Source organism: Malurus melanocephalus, unplaced genomic scaffold, assembly GCF_030028575.1.
Source record: "Malurus melanocephalus ecotype Western Australia unplaced genomic scaffold, MMel_1.1 scaffold_61, whole genome shotgun sequence".
NCBI classification, from domain to species: Eukaryota; Metazoa; Chordata; class Aves; order Passeriformes; family Maluridae; genus Malurus; species Malurus melanocephalus.
Window position 1 is genome coordinate 1,506,124 of NW_026623293.1, and position 24,444 is coordinate 1,530,567.

A 24,444-nucleotide genomic window follows, 5' to 3' on the forward strand; every position below is an offset into this window, starting at 1 on the left:
TACAATGGTATTGTGAGGTATTTTATTCCCTTTTGTTGTGAGCAAAGCTGTCATAAGCCATTTTACACATCGCACACAGATAAGCCATTAACAAAGCGAGTAGCTGGATGAAAAAAAAGCAGGGATAGAACTTCCCCAGCTTCGTTTCCCAGACTGACATTCAGGCCCCCTTTGCTTACCACCGTGCTTCCTCCAAGGCCTGTCATGGTGATGGGTGTACCAGCACATCAAACTTCTACTATTGGAAGTTTTACATCACCCCCGACAGTGTTTCTGCAAACATGAGGGAAAGCATCTCAGCCTTGCACTTACAGTGCTGTCAACCTCAACGGGCCACCAGTTTATCCAGCTGATGTTAAAGCCAGGTATATGAAATGGATGATTCTGCTGCTCCATGTCTACCTGAGCCCCAGGGGCGAGAGGGAGAGACTGAAATTCCAGCAATAAACTGGAAGTCAATTTGGGATGTGTAACAAGCAGGATGAAAACTTGGGGCTTCAGTAGTACCCCCAGCTTAGAGCAATTTAGTTACCAAAACACTACAAATGAATCACAAATAGCTGCGGTTCTTGTAGCATACAGGTTTTCTTTCAAGTTTGTAAAACAAACAGCAGAATGTCACCACAGCCTTTAATTTCTTCTTGTACATACCATTCACAGTACATTAACAGCCCAAATAATATTGCACTGGATTATTTTAAATTTTTTTCATCTTGCAAGTAGTACTCACTTTTCAAAGCCAACAGATGAACAATTTGGTCAACTTGCACCAAGAAAATGGTTAGGTAAGAACCCTATATTTATACCACATGGATTTGTAACCCCAAAGGGAAATGAGAGTGAGTGTAAACTGTTTCCTTGTTAAACATACAAAATTAGTAAATCGTTGCTGATTAAATGTAGAAAGACTGGGAAAAAAAACATGAAATCTGAATGTTATCTCATTCCTGTTAGACTGCTTGCTGTATATATAATTATATTCTATACTGTGAAAATCCATCTACATTTAAAAGCCCAGCAGTCTACAGATTAACATGGTAAAAAAAAATAATATATTTTTATGAAAAGAGAAGAAAATAGTGTTTGCCTCATAGGAGAAAGTTTTCAGATTTCAGTCATCTGGGGKTTTTTTAGGTGCAATCTTTGAGGCAACAAAATGTCTTTTGGCATTTGGCACTCTAATAAGGACAATATTTTAATACTGGCACAAGCTAAAAACAGCACAGAATGACAAAATACAAGACATGAAACGAACCGCAGCCACTGGGATGATGGTAAGCTAGTTTGTATATACGGAGAACTTAAAACAGTTTTGCTGAGGAATTGTGAAAGTTTCTGCAAAACCATACTTAATTCTCTTCTTTTACCAAATTGTAAGTTTTCCTAAACTTGGAGGGAGGAAAAAGKTTCAAATGTCCTCTAGAAAATCAGCAGCTGCTGGACAATCAACACAGCGGCTTTTCAGCCGTCAATAGGCGTGAGGCTCTTTGTGACTCAGAGCTCGAGTGCGTGAGGCAGAACTGGTGGCACTTYGGATCACTTCCATCCATCTGTGAGGAGGAACAAGGAGAGACACAAACAAAAGAATCGTCAATAAGATTTCTTGATGGATACAGTCTGTGCTATTGGTTGTACAGTTTTATTTCCAGTGCCTATGGGAGCATCTTCCTACTTCATCCCTCAGTCTCTCTGAAGACAAGAGGATCCACATGACTGTCACAACAGTGGGGAGGTTGAGAGAGAAGACAGCAGCTATGGGACCARATCTCCTGATGTTAGTAGTGGTTTTACTTCTTCTGCAGACACCAAATATGTTTTTTCTGAGTGGTCCAAGACCAACCATTCTTAATTTGAGAGCAAAAAAATGTACAATACTTGCAATTTCTACTCCTTTTTCCTATAAGTGATAAWGACATTTTGTGTTTTTATTTTGTTATCATTTCCCCATAATTTGCCTTGTTTATAGTATTACACTGACAYAGCTAAAAGTTAAGAATAGCTTTGTTTGATGAAGACATAATTTTTGACGTATTCATGCTTTGTATAAAAGAGCTAAATTAGTTCCCTGTATGAACAATCACAAACCACAAATTAGGAGCAGTGCCTTTTTCCTGGCTCTCCATGTATCTGAAGTTCAGTGGAAAATGTAAAAATTACATGGTCAAGTGGCAAAAATATCCAGTAGGAACAGCTGTTTCTATGAAAAATTTCAGGTGTGGATTTTCCATGCAAATTACTAGAGGAAGCAAAACTATTCTGAAGAGCTACTGRGATGTCCTATGATCTGTTCGCATACTTCCTGAAGTCTGAGGCCTAGAGATCTCAATACAGCCAGCCTGATCAATTTTGACTGCATAAATCCACGTTTTGCAATAATTACTATTACAGCTTCCATATCATCAAAACCAATTACTTGATTTAAGCAGTAGCAGCTWTAAAATTTCTTTTATCATTTTAAAATGTTCTTTCTCCAGTTGTGGTGAACTRCCTGCCTGTATTAGTGAACCAATTTATTAGACTTCGCAGGTCTAACCTTCGGAAGAATGCTCCTGGAGTTTAACAAACAATTTTTCTCACAAGAACAAACTTACCTTTCAAAGGTGTATTCACTTTCAGCCCTGAAGTAGTACACGTGGGATTTGAAATGCAGCTTGAATACATAATCTTTGTGAATGTTTTCAGATTCAGAAGGAAGGGTAAGTGAATATCCCAATAAAGGAAGGCTGGCTAAAGGATGATTGTCCTGAAAAGATACGATGTAAAGTGCTTTGAGATTAAATACCTTTATGTAAAGAGTGCACATAAGTAAAGGGAAGGCAAATACACACTCATTTAAAGATCATTTTCTACATGTGTGCAGAAAAATACCAGACTTAGACAATTGCAATAAAATTGTCTGGTACTTTCAGTTGTCATCATTACAGACCCTTAGCATAAGGATGTGCTGCAGGCTGGTCCTATCAGTATTTCCTCAAAGGAAAGCTGGCTGATACTTTCACTAYTTTCAAACAGATGAACATAAGGCTCCATCATTTGCCCTAGGCCAGGCACCACACAGGTTCATCCTTGGCTTGCAAACACCTACTCCTTTAAAGGTGTGCTGGCCACCAGCAGGTTCAGTGCTTAAGTCTTTTCACTGTATGGCAAATGATTTCTTTATCCCTCTTGTGTAAAGCATCCTGCGATTCCTCCCTTAATCGTTAAAGATTTCTGTAACAATGAAAGCACAATGTAGCAACTTGAGTTACTTAGTGCTTATGCCCTGCTCAAGCAGAGATTTGAAAGTCCAAAAGAGTCTGTAACAGAAATCTCCTACTTTTGCAGTGGAATGTTTGCTCAGATAGGTTAAATCATTGACCGCTGTTCTCTCTTGTTTGGATTAAGTGTCAGTAATGGTAAACAAAATTTGTAAATTTGTAAATCACTATTAGGTTTTCAATTGTAATATTCTTAGAATTTGTACAAGAGAAAAGCCTGGTTTAAACATGCACTGCAGCTTCTGAGCAGTAGTGAGTTCTGCTGTGCTTTCAAGAATGATCTGTACTGGGACTCTTGAAAGCTTCAGGAAAGAACTGACCCAGGAGCAGAGTAAGAACAAGCCCTGCTCTGTGTGCCACTGGCAGCAAAGGCTGGTTGTAGCTGTGACCAGTGCACCTGCTTCTCCAGCCTACAACATCCATGACTGACACCCTTTTCTTTTTGCTCYCTCTTTGGAAAAGAATCCCACACTCTTCTCCAGTCACACCCACATGCCCACTCAGTTACCTGGTGCGATTTATAGAAGAACATGCAGAAGTTGGTGAACACCACCCAAAGCTTCTGCCACCCGTTGCTGTTTTTGAATTTTCTTAGGAGATTTCCAGACAGCTGGTTCTGAAACAGATCAAAAGTAGCCAAGTAAAACAGGGAAGGGTACCTGCAGCTTAATCATTGTAAGAAAAATTATTCTCTTTTATCTGTATGTGACCTTGTTGTACATGAAAAKGTTTCTGTTGAATGGACGTACTTCTGCATTTTTCTACTGCTGAGAAGTATTTTATGTAATACATTTTTTTTGTTTGCAGCTGGGTACTTCCAAAACCTCAAAGCTACTACTTTGCTGACTATTTTATCAATTGAGGTGGCTTTCAGCATTCCATTACTAGATCTCAGTCTTGTTAATCCTACTCTTAGTTCTTTTRGAATGATACTTAAATAGAATGGAAACAAAAAGTCTGACATGAATTTGTGATGTAAAGGAAAATTATGACATACTTTAGAATTGCAGATAGAGACTGGGCTCTCTGTAYCCAGGGAGTTCACACGGTGCTTTTCAAAGATTTCAAAAACAAGGACTGTTCACCTTATTTTTAGCTGGACTTTGGATAGTTTAACAAAAAAGGAGGGGGAAGCCATAAGCAAGTACATGTATTTWATGGCTGGTTGAAGAAACTGCTCTTCACATAGTGAAGATGTAAGCACAGTATCATTGTTCCTTGCAAATGAAGGGGAGTTCTCAGTGAATTATTAATGATCTCCCATTCCTTGTTGACTGTGAGGGCTCACAACAGCTGTTTACATCATAATCTAGTGCAGAAGCTAATAACTTAATCTGTAAAATGTAATGGTCAAAACCTAGGGGTYCTAGGGCAGCTATGACAAATGAAGCGTTCATAAAAAGTTCAGTTTTGACCAGCTTTGGAAATGCATTAAAGCCTTTCCTTTAAATCATCCTATTCTCTGATATCTGGACTGCTGCCTCCTTGCCCTAAGTTACATGTGTACTCCTTAATTTTCTGTTACCTCATTACTCTGAAGGATATCATAAAAGGACAGGCTTTGCATTCGGTACCAGCAGACATATGAAATGGAAACAGGCCGCTGATCACTGATCAGTCCAGCAGGTAGGGAGGAACAGTCACTGACAGAGAGAGGATCTTCTACCACGAGAGAGACAGAAAGGAGGGAGAGACACAAAGAAAATAAACGATAATGCTGAAGTGAGAGGCACCGACAGAATGACGTGAGCATGAGCGGGACCTGCCACGCATGGAGCAGCAGGAGCTGAACATGTTTTCACAGAACAACGCATGGCTCCAGGCTGTGCTTGGTCTTCGCTGCTTTGTGTTCGTTTGAGGCACAGGGAAGGAACGAAAATGAGCAACAGTGAGCACTGATCCCAGACCTAGTTAGATCTGCCTAACGAAATGTTTTAATCACTAGCATGARTCACTGGTGTAAGTTTTATATCTATTTATAATAAGCTCTCTGCTTCAGGGAAAAATACGAGACCTTGTCCTGTACTGAACTATTCCTCCCTTGCAGGGTATAAGGGTATAAAGAGCAGAAAAACCCACTTACGTGGGATCAAAATGAGGCTCTACAGTCAGCATTTTCTAGTATTGAATAATATCATATTTCAGCAGCAAACTCACCTCCTGTTTAAAAACAGAGGCAGTCATACAAACTGTGAATGTGTCTGTCCTTGCATCACTATGTTCTGGATCAACACATCTTCTCTAGAACAATGGTGGCCTGATGTCTGAGGGCTGCCACTCAAGTGCAAATCCACTCAGATTTAAGATTATTTTTTCCATTTTCATTGAGCATAAATTTCCTTTTGTTGAGAGCTGTCATAAAGTACACAGAGCTCCTTGGACTCTCCTGGGTGAAGGAAGAACACCTCAGCAGGCTTACCACCTCATCCTAAAACCTACACTAGGAGCTAGGAGTCTTTAATTTCAATCTTTGAAAAGACAATGTCTACACCTCGGCTGTTGAGCACAGAATTAACCAATCTGTATCAAATTGGTTTAGCTGTGATCAGAGGGGTAAAAAAGGGGGTTTATTTTGAGGTGAAAAATGCAAATAAAGAAAAAGCAGATGACACTGAGCAATGAGACAAGGTTCCAGAAAAGATGGCTAGGTAAAGAAAGTAAGTTAGTAATACACATAATTGAAACTCTGGCTGCAGCAGCTAAAGACAATATCCTTTCCGCTCGAGCAATGACTTAATGCCTCTGAAATTGAAAGCATTAAGACAGTTTGAACTTCTTTACATTTTAAAGGGCATCAGCTCTTTTTTGCACAGTTACCTCTATGAAAATKACTGCTCTTGCTGATTTTACAGAGCTGCACTGCAGGAGCAGATACGTGCTTCCTGAGTGACAGTTTATGCCATCATTTGAGGAGCTGGTAGGTGGTTTAATAGGAGTGCCTGAAACCTCTCCAGAAGGAGACCAGGGAACAGCACACTTGTTAAGGAGGAGCAAAAAGGAAATTGTCATTCAAAAGCGAGCCTGGAGCTGCAGTTCAGGTCGTTCTGAGGCAGATACCTCCACAGCAATACTAAAGTCGATCATTGAAACACTGGTATTTCTGTGCCAGCAGACGTGCACCGTAGTGTTGCCACGGTGTGGTGACTGACGTTCGAGTGAGGTGCGGGATGCACTGAGGTCGTCCTCAGATTCCTGGTCTACAGTAGTTTCATCAGGAGACTCTATGAAATGCAGGGAAAAAGCATCTTTCTTCCTCTATGCAACAACATATATAATTGGAAAAATTAAACAAATCAATTCTGTCCACAGTATTGTGAACTAATTTTCAAACACCACTTTAGAAATAATTTTGTGCAGATTTTTATTATACTTTATATAATTATGTGTTTCCGCAACTGTTAGAATAAAAGGCTAGCTACCATGCTTTGTTGGTGTTTTTAATACCTTCCAAGGACAGGCACTGCCCAAATCGTGTTAAATACTTCCTGGAATCATTATGCTTAAGTCACTTCTCTATTCAATGAAACTTTCTGCTAACATCAACAAGAACATTAAAATGGCACATATATCAATATATCTATACATATATATGTATATAAATCAACCTCAAATGTATCAGTTTGACCTGTGGCCAGCACTTTTCACCACTTTGCTTAGAAGCAACAACCAATCATATTGACAAAATTGACTAAAACCTATTCTCTGGCATTTACTTACTGTTGTCAGGGGGGCTGCTTGCCAGTAACTCTGGGGCAGGGCCACTGCTTTTCTCTGCCAGGTCTATTGCCATCTGGATGTCCTCAGACCATTTGTCCATTTCAGCACGGCTACTAACAATGAAAAGTCAGGTTTTATTCACTTTCATAMACGCTGAAAGCAAACTCGAAGAAGCAGACACAAGCCAAGCTTACTTTTAAATGAAATAAATGAATTCAGACACAAGATGCCTCTTTTTTTATCCTGATTACTCAGTTTTGGTTCCAACTTGCACAATTGCCACTCTATTGTGACATACCCACTTTTTTCATAACAAATGGCTTTCACAAAATACTATACCTTTGAGCAAACTGTTTTAGGAGCAAATACAAATAAAATGATGCCTCTCTGTCCCACTGTGACAGCTGCAGAGAAATACAGTTCACATGTGGATTTTTGTCTCCACTAAATTACCTTGCAGCAACAACGATGGACTGCTGTTGACCTCGCAGTGTCAGACAGTGAGGAACTCCCCATTCCTCCTCACTTTCTTCCATCTGAGGGATAAAAAGCAAATGCAGTCAGATTGCAGGAAGAACATATWTCTTAAGGTGAAAGAGTGAAATGAATGAGCTCTTACCTTTGGGGAAAAGAAAACTGAGATAAATTCTCAAAAACAACTTTGAGTTGGTATTGAGGAAAAAAACAGGGGCTTGCAAGTTGGAAGAATAGTAAGTTAGTTCTGCAAGAACCTCTTAAACCAAAAGCATGGCTTTGTCTGCTTTGTGTCAAAGGAAATAGCGGTATTTTTATCAGCAGAGTGATTTATTGTACAAAAGGATGTGATAAAGGCTGGGAGTGCTCTGGAAACTGTAGCATAGCACAGTTCTGTTGTGAGCAAGTCCGGGCCAAATAGCCATCAACAACTGAGTAGATTCCTTGAAACGATAGATAAAACCTTGCAAGTGTTTAGAGAAAATCAGTTACAGTGGTAGTGACTACTTAATTCTCRGAAGAACAATATAGAATAGATACAAACAGTGAGACTTTCCATTGAAATTAATGGAGAGAATGAAAGTGTTTTGAAATTAGCAAAAATATGTTTGAAACAATACAAGATGTGAAGAGGTAAACAGGTGCTATTGGCTTGAACTGGCTGTTTTCCAGAAGAATTGCAACAAGAGCTCCAAATGACATTTTGCTGCCAGATTCCCACTACTTTGGCTTTAAGATATTGAGCTGGAAATATTAGGAAATGGCTTTTTAAATAGAAATTAGATTGTCACTACTGTTTACTTGTCTTGTATGTGTCTATAATGATGAATCACGGACAAATTAATGGTTGAAATAAAGAAAGAACTCGTGTCCAGAGAAGTTGGCATTGTGAGGAGGCAGCCCTCAGACATACCTTTTGCCCCCTCACTTTTGCAGGATAATCACCTTTGTGCAGGAGGCTGCAGGAACAGGTTCCAAACCCAAAACAGCCCCAGCTGGCACTGCACAATGTAACCCCAACTTCTCTGAATCAGAGACCACTCCCCCACCTTTGCTGCTGCTTTCAGTGCGGCAGAAATTCATCAAGAAATTAAGATGGGACCATCTTAAGCACGAACGGCCTCTACAAATCCCTTAAGTTCTCACAATACTTACTGTCATGCCATACAGTGGAAGATGCCCATGGACTTTAAACTGATTGGATGCTGTCAGGCCTCTACTTGTGTACAGCAAGATATCATTAAACTGAAAAGCAAGAATAAGCATCATTAGAATGATGTTGGTTGGCATGTACGAATGTGAAAAAAGAAAGTATTTATATGGCTGTTGTAATGCATGGATCAAAAATATTGGCTTCCAMAATATTGTACTACTTCGTGTTAGCACCTGTTATCTTCCCTGACTTCCTTTCCAGATAGTTCTAGGTATGTTTCCATAATTTTCCACTGGATGTTTTCCAATGCCTTCTAATATTCCCTTTGTGATCTCTGGGTCAGAACTATCAAGCCACAACAGCAGTGAAACAGAGTAGCACATTTCACACTCGGCTGCACTTTGAAGCTATGGAAGGTGTGYGTTTCACCAATATTTATTTTCTCCYRCTTTGAACAAAAAGATAAGTGACCCTGCCCGAGAGCTGTGTCCAACTCAGCCCTTATGAACAGAGCGGCTGTCTATCAYTCCTCACATTCAGAAGGAAGCTGGCAGACCTGTTTGAAGGTAGATGGGTTTAGATTAGAAATACCAAGGTGAAGAGACTGAGAATCTCAAATTTGTAGAGCTTCCTGCAGGTACAACAGCTGTCCAAAGAATCCAACTGACTGCCTGCATTCTGTTGACATAAAATGAACAGAACATTGTCACTGGGCCCCCTAGGTCAAAGGGTGTTTCTCTCAAACCAGATGGTTGCATCAAGAAAGTCACACTCTGTGGTGTGAAACAGAGCTCYCACCACAGACCTCTACAATGCAGCAGCATTCGTGAAGCTCTGTGGATCAGCCACTAGGGGGGGATTTAATTTTGCCAATGAWTACACATGTATTTAGAATCCACAGTACTGACCCGGGATTTTACCTCCAAACAGATTCTGGTGCTTGAGACAGATAAAAGACTTCTTTGACAGTGCCAGCAACTGATTTGAGAGTCCAGTTTCAGATTTTTAATGTTTTATGCAGATATAATGCCAAGGCATCCTCTAGTATCTGTTGGTACGCAAGACAATACGCACYACATTCATTAGGCCTCCTCTTCAGTGCCTTTAAAGGCAGAGAATAATCCTACCCAGGTAGATTTATCGGGTTATATCTTTGACCCATTTGAAAGATTAAATGTCAAACACCTTGTAAAACCAGCACACTCACAAGCTTTTCTACACAGCCCCGCCTTCACCTTTTGCACACAAGAAGCCAAGGGAGCATTTTTCTGCCACACTGCACTGATTCTTCAGTGTTTTGTGGACTAAAGGGTCTGTGCACTCTGCGGGGCAGCCCAGAGCCCCAGCACCAAGGGCACAGCAGCAGTAAGATGGGGAGCTTGGGAGCAAATCAGCTGACTGGGAAGAAAGAAGAAACTATCCAGTGGACTCCTGTGGATTGGAGACCGAGTGGGATCACCATAATGTGAAAGCGGTGGGAGGAGACAAACTTCCCCAGAGCAAAAGCCACAAAATGTATCTCCAAATACAGGCAGGTCCTTCAACATGCTGGGCACTCATGTGTTGAAACTGGATGTTTATGGRAAAATTTGGTTCTGTAATGTGTTCTGAAAGCATTATGTGAATTATTGTTCATAGCACCAGGAGTCACTCTTTATCTTCTTTTCAGAATATGATCACTACCCCTGGTACCACTTTGCATTTTGTAATGACTCTGCTTTTATTTAAGACAAGGTGCAAGAAGGTATTATTTTAACATTATATTCACCTTGTCATATGGAAAATAGTTTTATCTTTGTAAGAAGCAGTCACAAAGAGAATATTGGATTTGAACAGAAATGTATGTTCTTAACAACCAGCTGCATGGCTGATGTACTATGTTAATTTAAATAAGGCTGTTTAAAAATACTTACTGTAATTCAAAATTCAAGTCTAACTGTTATGTGTACTAGATGCCTAGAGTTACATCTCATTGTACAAAGAAAAATTGTCTTCTTGCTTACCAGAAAGAACATCCGTTGCTGTAAACCTTTTCCCGACAACTTACTAAGACTTCCCAGTCTAATAAACTCCTGTGGGAAACAAATAYGGAAAAATATGTATTTCCTGCAAAAATTATGATTTTTTTATTATGCAAACAGAAATTTGTCTATTTGGGCATACAAATGATATGACTACCAGTCACCAAGACTTGAAATTTCATTAAATATGTTASAACACTAATTTATAGGACAATTCCTTTCCATTTGTAACTGTCTTTAGGATAAACTCCTTTCATTCATTCTAAGAAAATTCAGCTAAGCAAAATTTTCATTACCTGACATTAATTCCTTCAGACAGCTCCCTYATTTGTGAGTTTTTAATCAGTATTTTTCACAGCACAAATGACATAAAAACRAATGTTATGCATGTTCTTGGTTAGGCACTGGTAACCTTCTGTGGWGCATATGGCATACACTGCTCTCCTTCACAGCAACATTAAACCAGCTTGGTTTTACAACGGGACCCAACAAGAGGAGCAGAGAAASACACTTGTCTGGCAGTGTGAGTTATCCCAGCACCATGCATGTAATACAATACAGTTATTCAGGCCACAGTGTTTAAGAATGTTTAGGGATGGAAACAGAGGARAAGTAGCACATCTGAAACTTTCAAAATGCTGGATTTCCTGGGCTTACTGTGAACTATGTAGTAACTCACCCTTAYATTTCTCTGAAACCTGTGAAAATACCATCTTTCAATCACTCCATTCAGCTTCTGCTAAAAGGTTAATATTCATTTATTATAGTCTTTCTAAGGTCATTGTACTCCTAACTGTGGATGTGAAAACATATATAAAGCACCTAAATCACCAGCATAAATTGGCTAAGATTAACCTCTTCCGAGAAACAATCCAAACACCTTAGGTTTGCTGTGGTGAGTCCAGTCCCGCCGCCTGCACTACCTAAGGGCTAAAGGGTGGAAAAGTGCCTAGAGGWGGTGATCCTACACCACAGTAGGTTCACATTACCAGAGAGGCCACTGGAAGCTGCTGTTGGCCACCAAGGAATATTAATCATAGTTAGCACCATGTGGCACCACCCGATAGACCCTGGCAGGCTCAGCACCACCACGGCCAGYGGATCCAGTGACCACACAGACCCAGAGCTGCAGGGCACTGCCACCTGCAAGTACAGCCAGCACGGGGTGTCTTCATGTGCAGTCCAGGAACCTGCTCAGCAGCAGCAGCAGCAGAGATCCTGCTCTGGAGAGTGAGGAGGAGGGGGTTACAGTGGCATTTGCCTCCCAGYCCTGCCTGCACCAGGGCAGGGACTTGAGTCAGAGCCAGAAGAGCAGCCAAAGGGCTGGAAGCAGCAACACCCTGGGCATGTGCCAGAGCGTGGTGGCCAATGCTTCTTGACTTGGCAGGCACACAACTTCTGCCCCCCATCCGCCTTTTCCTTGAACTTCCTAGGACAGGAAGACTGCTCAGACTTTAAATARACTAGGGTAGCAGAAACAACCGATGACAGCATTTAATTTCATGTGATAGAGAGATGCACAGGCTGTGAAATGTCCCGAGGGACTTGCCAAGGATGTGAACAGTCAGTGGATCACTAGAAAGAAACATGAGCTGTGGCAGCTGCTTGGAGACAGCGAAGAGGTAAAGGGAGGGAGTGGGGAACAGCCACAGATCCAGAAATACCTGTGTCCAGCACTGCCTTCCCAATCAGCATCAAACCTGGCCACAAGTTCTGGTTTTGGGTTTTACACACACAAGTAATATCGGGAAGGAACTACTTCAGCAACAGACAACTTTTAAGTTTGCACACACAGATACGTGTGTCTAGGAAAATAAAACGTCTACACATATTACACAGTGGCTCATTTATTCTAAAATTAGGCCTTTGCTTTTAAAAACACATGATAAGTACGAAAGAGATGTTGGTATTATTGCACTGCAATTAAAAGTGTTTACTTAAGGCAACACATTCTTAAAAATTATTGCCGAATGTTACATGTCGACTGAAGAGACTGCTCCTCCCCAGGGCCATGAGTTTCAAAGCAAGACATGGAGAAAGGGCTGAAGATCCTCCAGCACAAATGCCTTGCTTGCCTTTAATCTGTCAAGCTTTAGCATCGAGGGCTGGGAAAAGAAAATAAGGGCAGCATGAAATGTGTGACTACTCGAGCTCTGAATGCTGTGATAAATACCACATYTTTACTGYGTCTGTTGTAGAAGATGTTTGGAGCTGCCTAAAACTGTCCAAATCTATACAAAAGATAGATCTAAAAAAATCAGTAAAAAGGCAATAAAAAGGATTGATTTTTCCTGCTTTAAAGGGTGCTGCTGGTTTTGGCTGGGGTAGAGTTAATTTCTTCACCATGACTGATATGGGGGTGTATCTTGGATTTGTGCTGGACACAGGGTTGATAACATAGAGATGTTTTTGTTATTGGTGAGCTGGGCTTACACAGAGCCAAGGCCTTTTCTGCTTTTCCTACTGCCCCACTGGTGAGGGAGTTGAAGATGCGTGGGAAACTGGGAAGAGACAGCCAGCACAGGTGACCCGAGCTGACCAAAGGGATATTCCAGACCATAGGACATCATGCTCAGTATATACAGTGGGGGAAGAAGGAGGAAGAGAGAGATATTGGGATTGAAGGTGTTTGTCTTCTCAAGTCCCCATTACCCGTGATGGGGCCCTGCTCTTCTGGGATGGCTGAACACCTGCCTGCCCTTGGGAAGCAGTGAATTCATTCCTTGGTTTGTTTTGCTTATGTGTGTGGCTTCTGCTGTCCCTATTAAACTGCCTTTACCTCARCCCATGGGTTCTCCTGCTTTTACCCTTCTGATTCTCTCCCCAGTCCCACTGTTTGGACAGTGAGTGAGCAGCTGTGTGGGGCTTCGCTGCTGGCTGGGCTTAAACCACGACATTTGGCTTTATTRTGTTTACATCTGACAATTTTTGGTGGCAGAAAAAGATTCATATGAGGAAAGGCAATTCACACCTGCCCTAATAAACAGGTTTTTAAAACATATCTACAATTTGAAATTGTATCAAGTCTTGATCACAGYTCTGTTACTTACCCTTCCTGGGATCACCAGATTGTCCATGCCTATCAAGTCTTTCTTCAGTTCATGCAGCTTTTGGAAGTTCTCCATCTTTATCATATTGCCATGGAGCTGAGCCACCATCTCRGAAATCTCAGCCAAAGCAGCTAGATGGACAAATCCATAAAGTGCTTATTAAAAATTTAATAGAATGTTCAAAAAGAAATATGGCTTTTGTTGGCAATACCCAGCTCATGAACCTTCTTGTGCTACTCTCCTCCTCTACAGCATAAAACTACTCAGGCAGTAATACACTGAAAAACACTAAAATCCACACAAACTCTGGACATCACCTTACACAGTGGAAAGGGTGGGGTGTTGTGATGAAGTCACAGTCTAGTTCCTAAACCAAAGTTCCTGTTTYAGCCACAGGAACTTTACAAGAGGAGTATAGTCAATTCAGAACCAATGAATYGATTCTCACAAATAACTTAAATTCCTACAACTCTGATCAATCTAGGGATGCTCTTTATGCTTGAAAAAAAAAGCATTTCTTCCCCTGCTTGCAGCACACTGGGTCAAGTCCATATTTGAAAATAGCAGGAAATGTCAGCATCACTCAGTGTATCATTTCAGATGGAGAACATCTTGGGGTTTGTCCTCAGTCCCATCAACAAGAACAACTAAAGGGCYGCACATCACTGAGTCACTTCATGGCTCCCCTTCATTCTCTGCAAGGACAYTACCAACCCCCTGCATGGGAGCACCAGCCTTGACACACCTGCATGGCCAAAGACACCAGCTGACTTCAGCTCCAGGAGAGCAGTTACAGCCACTTGTGTTAAAAAAACACAGCCAAGGGAACAGCAGCAGTTTCCATCTTCCCTCTTACATCACTGCTCAGTACACAGTTCATCCACCTGCTAGTGGGAGACCTGTGCTCTCTGCTGGGATTCAACAGATGGGGTTTATTTGCTTCCTTTAGACTGTGACCTTCAAGAAAAATCTGCAAGCACCTTAGTAAGAGACTGATCTCAGAGTGATGGTGTCTCTAAGTCACACTGTCCTTCTCATGTTCTCTCATTTTCACCCGTGAAACCTATGTTTGTATTCGCTTCAAAAGTGGAGCAGGGATCAGACTGCTACACACTCTGGGGAGAGGAGAATGGACACATCATCTTCATCCTCATCCTCATCCTCATCCTTGTCCTCATCCTCATCCTCGTCCTCATCCTCATCCTCATCCTCATCCTTGTCCTCGTCCTCATCCTCGTCCTCATCCTCATCCTCATCCTCATCCTCATCCTCATCCTCATCCTCATCCTCATCCTCATCCTCTAACCTTGGCTGAAAGAAATGCAGGCACTGCTTGCTGCCTTCTTTGAGGTCGTTCAGGCAGCAGCTACATTTGGGCCAACATTTGTGTCACACAGCACTCCAGTAGCACAGGTTTCTGTGGCATTTCCTGTTCCCACAGGTCAGGTTACCCCTGCATTCTGTGCATTGCCTGCTGAGGGTCTCATCCCACAAAATCTGAGGGAAATTCGCTCGCAGGTTATGCCTGGGAACAGTCATGCTGAGCTCTGTTCCCTGCCCAAGTTCTTCCATGGATCTGCACCAATGCTGCACAGATAACCAACCATCCTCCAGCACACACAGCTTACAGCAGGGGTAAGGAGCAAGGAGAACAAACCATCACAAAGAAATGGCAGGCAGCGAGTTCAGGCTGCAGGAGGGAAATTTCTTCATGTTTGGAAAAATCCCCAAGCCCCAAACAAACCCATGCTGGCTGCTTTGAGCTCCTGAAACAACTCATGGAAATGGTAGCAGAGCAAACTGTRTGTCTTGAAAAAAGACAAATAACACTTAAAGACATAATAACAGCAGTCCTACTGGGTCAGACCAAACGTTCACCTGGGCTAGTATTTTGTGTTATTAGAGRATCTCCAGGGAACTCTAGGAACAACACAAGCACATATGGTATCTTCCCTGTGCTTTCTCCCAGCCTCCCAACTGTTATCAGTTCAAGAGACTTCCTGAACCTCCTGTCATTTCTGTGTGTTTAATAACCCTCAGCAGAATTCTCTTCCAAGTACCTGCCCAGATTGTGGCATAATGTGTATAGAAGAGCAACCTTAATCCTACTGTTTATGGTGTTCTGAGTGCTGGATTTTGCAACTCAATGGGGTTTTGCAACTCTTTTGATGTAGGCTTAAAAAAAAAAAATGTTTTTTACTCCAGTCATAGACCTCTAATGGATTTGGATGCTATTCCCCAGCCAAGGGGAACTGAGGTCTTTTCTCYTACTTACCTCTTGAATCCCTGAAGTCCATGTGGTTTGGAGGGTAGTGCTTGCAAAGCCTCTCCATTATCTGCTTGTAGTGCATAAGCCTGTGTAAAGGTCTGAGKAGGAAGGTATTGAGAGGCAAGTAGCAGACTTTCTGTAGCTCAAAATCTCTGCAAAAGGTCTCCAGCTTGCGAGAGTTCTTGATCCCATTCTCCAGCTCCATTAAAATCTCATTGTGCTTTCGCAGGTGAATTGTCAGTTGCTTTCATGCATGAAAGAAAAGAGGATGCTCTTAACAATCAYTGAGAGAAGTGACTCAGCCTGTACCTAATCCACTAAAACATCCAACTAGCRCAGCAGTGGGGGCTTTGCAAACAAAATCACCACACAACACAATGRCTCTGATATTCACTTGCCAAGGAGAAATGGCATTACTCATTTGAAGTAGACRCCCCCATCCCCTCTGCATTCCCTGGAAAACAAAGGTACATGATTCAACAAAGCTAAGCCTCTTATCAGTGAGAAATCCAAAGGCAAGGAGGTGACACGAACACAGATCATGCAATGGAGACAGCCAAAAAATGTGAATGAGATTTTCTAAAAGGATGAAGAGATTTAGATGCTCCAGTTCCCTTAGGTGGTTTTTGGGGAACTGAGATGTGGGCAAATGGACTTCCAGCTTCTGCTCTTCTCTTATTAATAAGAAGTTGCATCTCTTGGGAAACTGAACAAACACAAAAACAGAGGCTTTGTCCAACGGAAATGGGTATGTTATGAGTTCTTCAACCTTGGACTACATCCTCTTCTCCTTAGTGCWGTCTCTAAATAATCCCACTGGCAGCAGGGGAGCTGTGCACCRGCAGTGAATGAGCTTTGCATGAAATCTGTAACTTCATTTAGGTCTCAGCATCACTCATATTCACAAGGYCCCCTTAAAACAATTCAGCAGTACTTTTTTTTTAACGTTTTACACAGGGAATTAATTGTGTTTTGCAAAAGGTGAACTGGTTCTTCAGGGTGTACAGAGCTTCTYTGAGCAGCCAACTAAAGTTTCCCAGTATATGGTAGAATACGAAGCAGCAGCGAAAAGAAACTGAATGCATAAATTGAATGGACTTGAGAAGACATTCTGGCTTCATCTGAAGTTTGTGCTTTTTGACACRTTTCCAGTCAACTCTCTCTCTCCTGTGATTTGTGACATGTTTACCAGAAACATACCTTCCCTAGAGCCAAGCTGCTTCCTCCACACACTGCATATTCATTTTACAAGTCTGTAACTCGGGAAAAGACACAGCAGACCCTCTGGACTGCTACAGAGGCTGCCCATTAATTACTTGCTCTTAACTTCTTTCCTATGTTAACTAAACAAGTAGTGTCAGCTCGCAGATCTTTTAACAGATCTCATGATAAATAAGTAAAGTTTTAAATAACTTTGTTGCTTCCTTGCAGTTCTTTCAAGTTAAACTAGCTTTTGCCTCTTTCCTCCACATATCARCTGACCAGTTGTGGTGGATCTCAAAGCAAATGAAGTAAAACCCTCTAATGGGAAAGAGAAAAGGGGAAAAGTGAGAGCAYGATGGCAGGTCTAAGTTACAGTGTGCAGTGTACCCTGCCTAGTGCCCCAGAAGAACCTGCAGAGCGAAAAGGATAGAAATTTAATCTTGCAAGGGAGCAAGAACAGAGACACAGTCTGTCAGAAACTCTCTGGTRTTTTGAACACTGTTTGTGAAGAGTGGCACATTTCTTGAGAGCAGAGAGGATGTAGGAATGTCTCCTCTACATTTCTTCCAATGCATCCGAATTACATCTTGAGGGGGAAAAGCAGTTCCTGGCTAAGTACACTGCAGAGAGAGTAAGGCTGCCTGATTGGTGACCAGGCTGTCTTATGTTGGGGATGGTAAATTGGGATTCCTATGTTCCCTTTTTCTGATCTGCCGGATAATCGCTCGTGCACCACTTCACTTCCCCGCATCTCTCTGTCCTCCTGAAAGACAAACCAAGCACTAACAAACATCTCGGGAGAGCTGGAATGGTTAAACTGCCCTTTCCTCCAGCCAAGGACTCAGGGCGGCTCCATTTACTGACTGCAGAATGTCCAGGCAGCCATCACCAAGGAAAGATTTTTCGGAGAGTTTCAGAATCACTTGGAGATGCAAGTGCTGAAGGTGAAGTGCCACCTTTTGCCCCACGCTGACCTGGATGTGTGGGCACATTACAGTAAGGGGATCCTACATCCATCCTGTACAAGTCTGTAGGGTCTTCACAGGCTCTCCTGCCTGCATTCCATGCTGCTTTCTCAATGACACAAAGCATCAAGAATAATGCTCTGGCCAGACTGAGAACAGCTRCAAAGCCTGCCGAACATTATTCCTAGATTTATGGTACATACATGTATTTTTACTTCTAGTTTTAAAGGGATCAGAGGCAATTATTCTCATGATTCAAAAACCTCTCACCTAACTTGGAACTGTAGTGCACAAATATAACTTTCCCAAGWCAAATCAATATCCAGTTTATGGTCACTAATGCTGCAATATCTAACATGTACATTTGCATGAAAAAGTAGGCACACTCGGCTTTTGAACAGTCTCTTCAGCAACAGAGATTCCAATGCTTTGCCTACTTATTTGAAGGACAAAAGAAATGGAAATTAAATATTCCTGAACTTTWGTGTTTGCTGCTTCTATATTTGGAGAGCGGAGGAAAGAGGCTGGACAATTTAAAATCAGCTTGCAGTTCTGAAATCCCAGGGCTCACCAAATGCTTGCTACGTCATTAAAGGAAACTTTCATAGCGTAAGCCTTGATTACAAATGGCAAAAWCCAGCACAAGAGGCAACATCATGTGAAAATTAAAAGCATGCTGATGTTAATCCGTGTCAAAGCTTAATAGTTATAGGATCATTCCTACCTTCATACTCTGAATGTTCTTTAGCATAACATCTCCGATTCTTTGGTAATCTCCTTTAATGTGAGCATTAGAGCGGCCTTCCCTGTCAGCAACAGAAATGCCACACACTTCAGTCATGCAATAAAACTGCATAATCACTTACAAGCTCTGAAACTCAATAGCTCATTTCTTTTAAAATCCTGAAACCCCTGTTCCTTCTCTCAGAAGCGTGCGAGGAATTTTCCTGACAGAAGTGCAATTCCCAGGTACAGTGCACCCTTCACCCAGCCCCTCTTTCACCCCTAGCAACGGAGAGGGCAGGCACTTAACATTAGACTTTTAAAGGAAATTGCTAGCATTTTTGAACACACCAGAGAAGGCTGGAAATGGTTTGGGGGAAAAGAAGACATAAGAGTCCCATGAGAATATGTGATCTTATAACAGAAGGTTAATTCTGTTCAGATATAATGACTGAACCCCAGAACAGGACCCAGGGGGTGTTCTTCCTCTGGAAAGCTTTCTGCTTGTGCACCTGACAGCGGGGCCAAAAAAAAAAAAAAATCCATCCAGCATCTGGGTTTGAGTCGTAAGTGTTACATACTGGCAGGAATTTTCATTCAGTATGTCACTTAGGGTATTACAAATGCAAACTGCTCCCTCCCACCCAGCCAGCTGCACTTCGGTGAGTGCAGCACTSCAGAGAAACCCAGCTCCTGATCAAAAAGACATTCCTGAATCTAAATCCATGTGTGAGACAGGCAAGGATATCACGCTCTGAGTGAAACCAAACACATATTAAAAAAAAAAAATAGGAAGAAAAATCATGATTGTAAGAACCTGTTACAGATCTGTTCCAAACAAGCTATGCTTTCAAAAGAAAATCACTAGGAGTGTGTGGGGAGAAGCACTGTCCCCTCCCCTTTCCAATTTTAGCTTTCAACATACAGAGACTCCATTGATGACCAAGGGACTACTCCACGTGCATTTGAACAACATCCATTTTCATAGGCTGGCTTTAATAATTTCCTATTGTGTTAACTCTCCCATGCACTCACACACCTATTTCGGCAAGGAAAAACTGTTCTCAACAAGATGTTTTAGTGGGCTTTTTTTCTGAACCCAAAGGTTACACTGGAGTAGGAAGTTAGGTTGTGTCAGTGTAACTTTAATTACCATCATTGCTTTGTAAAAACACTGACAGTCAAAGCATGCCCAAGAAATAGTCAAAACYGAAAGGAACAGCAGAGGTATGTATGGACAGCACAAGACTAAAATCTTCACATTACCTGAGGATAAAAGTGCAATTTCTCTCTCCAGGAAGCCTCTGTCTGTCAAATCATCTCCCCTCTATGCRGCTCCTTGATTTTCCCTTCCCCCATGTCCGACCCATCCAGCAGCTCTCCCCGCTGAGATTTCCTCTGACAGGTTGTAAATAAAACCTTCCAGCCACTAAAGCTGTKCTCCAAGTGGTGCAGCTCAAAGTGCCTCGACTGAAAACCACAACCATTTGAAGTCCAAGGCAGCAGCACCACACTGGCAGGAAGCTCCCCACCCTCCACCCATGGAGCCAGAGTGCAACATCCCCTCCCAAATGGCTCATGCTGGGCCTCTACACAGAAGCTCAGAAATGTCAAAGCCAGATGAAATTGTGCTGCTGCCAGCCATGGCGCRGTATCTGGCAATTATCTCTGTAAGAATTCTTGCTTTATGTGCTCTTCTCTAACTCTCTGGCACTGCCTGGATCCTTTTCCATGTCTCTACATTTGATTTAATCTAAAGGAYTTCAGCAGTTTTGTACCTTTCTGAGGATAAAACATACAGTTATCTACTTACTACCAAGATAAATATTAAGTACCTCATTACAGACTGCTTTTTCTATATAGAGACTGCTTTCTGGTCTGAAGGCTACAATCCAGATTGGCTAGAGTAGGCATTGTGAATTTCTTATCTACTAGCTAGCTACTCAGAGGCTGAGCCCAAGCCTACCAAAGTCACAGTGAGTGTTTCCAACAGCTAATATTTGGTATGGTTGTTCATGGAACAGCCAGGTCCTTATTTTCTAAAAGCTCAGAGCACCCCCAGCTCTGAGTGCTTGCACAGCATCTCACCACCTCAGTCACGTGCAAAGCATCAGGAATAGTCCCCCCTTTATTGGCCTTGGCCACAGATTTTTAGGACTTTCAAAACTTACTCTGCATCTTGGCAGAGTGACAAAGACACACAGAAGGGGGTTCCCCGAAAGCAGCAGCCTCTCTCAGCTGTTGGCAGAACAGTGAAGAGCTGAATGGCACCAGAGCCCTCAGCCCAGGCCAACAGAGACGACCTGTGCAGCACACAGACACATCCTGCTGGAAGAAATGAACCCGGGGCTTTCTTAGGAGGAAATACAGAAATGTGATGGCTCCGTACTGCTCCTTGCCCCAGCCATTCTCCTTGCTTCAGTTGTTTATTTCCAGGCAAATGCTACCCCTTGCAACAGAGATGATTTCCCCACTGGGGATGGTGCACAGACATGTAGAGAGACAGGGAAAGCTGAAGCTGARTGTGGGGGAACAGGACAGCTCCCCATCTGCCTCCTAAACCCCAACCTTCCCTCAACCCCAGAGCAAGCCCTATGCTACACTGACATCTTCCCCAGCTGCTCAACATGCAAATCCCAAGAAAACAAGAAGAAACACCAAGAAAAAAGAGCATCCAAATACACAGAATATAAAAATAAAACCCAAACACACAATGTATCAATGATGTCTCACTGCTGCAACAGCCCAAAGCACAGGAGCAGAAAAGAGAGCTCTCCCTGCGGTGTATGTTTTGAATAACAACACTCAGCTTGCTGAGAGGGAAGAAGCTGCTCATTTGTTGTGCATCAATGGCTAAATTGTTCTTCATACTCCTTGTTTTCACGGGTCACTGTTTGAACATGGTATCTATCTGCCAGTGACAAGGGACAAAGCTCAGGGCCTACAGTCTCACAGTTTTTGATGGGGAGCTGATTTATGATGCTCAGCCCCACAGAAGATGGTGGAAGAGCTGCTGTCCCCACACATAATGTGCCCTTACTACACTGACATTGTGGGGAGAGGTCTAAAGCAACTGAAAATCACACTGAAAAATTATTAAACCATAAAATAATTATTATTGTATAAAAGGTCATTTCCCATTTTTATCCAAGTAATCCCTTCCTTTTTAAAGCAATGCAGGTGTACAATAGCAAGAAAAGGAGACTGACTTTTACACCTGGTAAGAAACTCAGACACTATTTTACATATATTACTCMAAACAGCCATCAGCTTGACTTACAGGGATTACACAAGCAGCCCTGTCAGATTTTAGAATTATATAAAGTTCTTAGTGTATATAATTGAAAAAATAATGGAAAGAAATCTCAACTCAGCCCATATCCTCAATCAGAAGGAATAGAAATTCAATGGGGATGGTGGAAAGGCAAAACAGAAGAGAAAGATATTTCAATAAATTTTTTTTTTTTTTCTGAGGTAAACACAAAAGTCTTTGATTGTAGCCCTTGAATTGCAGCCAAAATAATAGTAAATCAATTGTAACAAATTATATTTACAATGTGTGACCTTGTGTTACATGCCCAGGAACTCCCTCCGGAATATGATAGCTGGTCTTTGAACACTTAGACACTTTCTGGTTTTTCTGGCTTTACTATTAACTAAAGTTCTAATATTAAAAAATATCATAAACATTCCCCATTACAACTGCCTTTTAACCAAGAGGAATGCTTTGTAAYTGGAAAAGAAGAGCTGATAAAAGTAAACACCCCCTTCCTTGCTCACACCCTGCTGCTACACAGCACTCCTTACTGCCCTGCCCATTCCAGCAGGCCCTGCAGCTGTATTTTCAGCAGTAAGCAGGGCATAGCACGATGCTCAGAGCCCAAGAAATGCACTGCTGAAGCCATCAGAGCTTCCCAGAGTCAAACCAAGCCTTTGCAGAGTGTGCATACCTTTAAAGATTTTGGGATGGCTCTCCCTGCTGTGGGAGAAACCCAACCTACAGCAAAGATGCATCAGCAATGCTTTTAAATGGTAAGGGATCAGAGCAAATAGCATGAAAATAAACTGAAAATGCAACAGCATTCTATATCTTGCTGTGGAACAGCCTCAGTGCTGACCCTGAGCACACCCTGCCAGGAGAGCCACAGAGATGGACACAACACAGCTCTAGCAGGTCCTGGGTGTGCCATTTCTCTCCCACGATTTCCAGTCAGTTTGGGCGTAGCACAGCTCCAATCCCCAGAAGCACCCAGAAGTGACTTCAGCAAAGGAAACTATCCTCTCAAAATCGAGCCCAGTGTGCTGGCACAAAGCCCCTCTCAGTGTCTGGGTCTCAGGAATCTGCAGCGCAGAGTTCAGGTTTGTGCTACAACACACACCTCATTTTTGTACACTGGACAAAGACACTTTTGAAACCTTCCTGCTCATGCCTCCTCAGCAGACATGCAGAACCTGAGCAGTCAAACTCTGCTTTTGGAAAGGCAGATAAGGATTGTTCCCTTGTTTATATAAACTGCCTTTCTGAGCACAAGTATTCTTTCTCAAACAAAAACCAGATAATAAATCAACATTTAGCTCATCTTCCTACACCTCCCTGAGTGCTTTCTTATTACAGGTTTTTAATTTTGCTTCTGTGAATCCTGACTGAGCCTTCTCCTTTCCTATGCTAAGATCTAACAGCCCTTCTTTTTGCAAATTTCCAGTCACACGGTCCCATCTGGTAGTGCTGAGCAGCAGCTTTCTCCAGAATGATCTGGGAGTCAAACAACCAGCTTCCCTGAAGGAAGATGAGTATGCCTGCACTTATGGGATGTACATAATGCTTCTTCTTCCTAGCCTTATTCAAAGGCCCAAAACACAGATTTCTACTACCTGATGAGGACTCTTTGGGCAGAAACAGCTATCCTGGCTTGCCCCAGCATTGCTCTCTGCGCTGCTCAGTGGTCAGCCAAAGGGGGATACTTAAGGCTCTCCATGTGCCACTTTCTGTCAGCATTTAAAGAAACTAATATGGAAACTTGTAATACATTTAAAGGGGTGTGGGAAGATGAGCTCAATTTTTTGGATGGAAAATGCTGCTTAYGGCCCAAATGAAGAGCTTATTAAATAGCTGAGGTAAAAGAAGGAGCAGAACCTAAATGATGTCTCAGATTCAACTGGCCAGAAGTTGTTGAAGTATGTCCCACTCTGCCTGCACTGCCCACACCTCTTCCTCCTTGCCATAAAATCTCACCAGCCCTGGGAAACAGGAGCCAGTTTTAAGTCACTGATATATGCCTCCTATATTTTCTCCTGGTACAAAGACCTGGGAACTCCTGGCCTTGCACCCAAAGCCTTGCTGAGGAGCAGCCTGTGTGAGTCCTGGCAGGATCTGGATGCCCAAGTGCCGGATCTGGCACTTGCTCACAGGAGAGCCTGGTGTGTGCTGCTCCCTCTCCCACCTGAGGCAGATTCCTGCTCTTCTCCTCTTCCCTTCCCCTCCTGTGTGAGAGGGCAAAGCACTGTGCCTGTCCTGCATCCTCCAAAGGTCATCCTTCMTCTCCTCACTTGTTCCCAGCATCGTGGCCACTCTCCAGAGCTCAGCACATGAGGAGATTCATGGACTGCTTTAC

The 24,444-nt window shown here is 42.4% G+C and overlaps 1 protein-coding gene across 1 annotated transcript in view; it reads right to left on the reverse strand.

Moving 5' to 3' along the window:
• The window catches only part of FARP1 (FERM, ARH/RhoGEF and pleckstrin domain protein 1), a 202,273-nt gene continuing 177,829 nt past the window's right edge, over positions 1–24,444 (reverse strand). The window contains exons 18-28 of the mRNA XM_057366200.1: positions 18,834–18,915; positions 15,948–16,185; positions 13,673–13,803; positions 10,605–10,673; positions 8,604–8,693; positions 7,428–7,510; positions 6,975–7,087; positions 6,315–6,478; positions 3,766–3,873; positions 2,592–2,743; positions 1–1,550 (exon numbers count right to left, since the gene is read on the reverse strand). Of these exons, the coding sequence (XP_057222183.1) occupies positions 1,469–1,550; positions 2,592–2,743; positions 3,766–3,873; positions 6,315–6,478; positions 6,975–7,087; positions 7,428–7,510; positions 8,604–8,693; positions 10,605–10,673; positions 13,673–13,803; positions 15,948–16,185; positions 18,834–18,915 (1,312 nt within the window). The 3' untranslated portion in view covers positions 1–1,468. The remainder of the gene's footprint in view (positions 1,551–2,591; positions 2,744–3,765; positions 3,874–6,314; positions 6,479–6,974; positions 7,088–7,427; positions 7,511–8,603; positions 8,694–10,604; positions 10,674–13,672; positions 13,804–15,947; positions 16,186–18,833; positions 18,916–24,444) is intronic.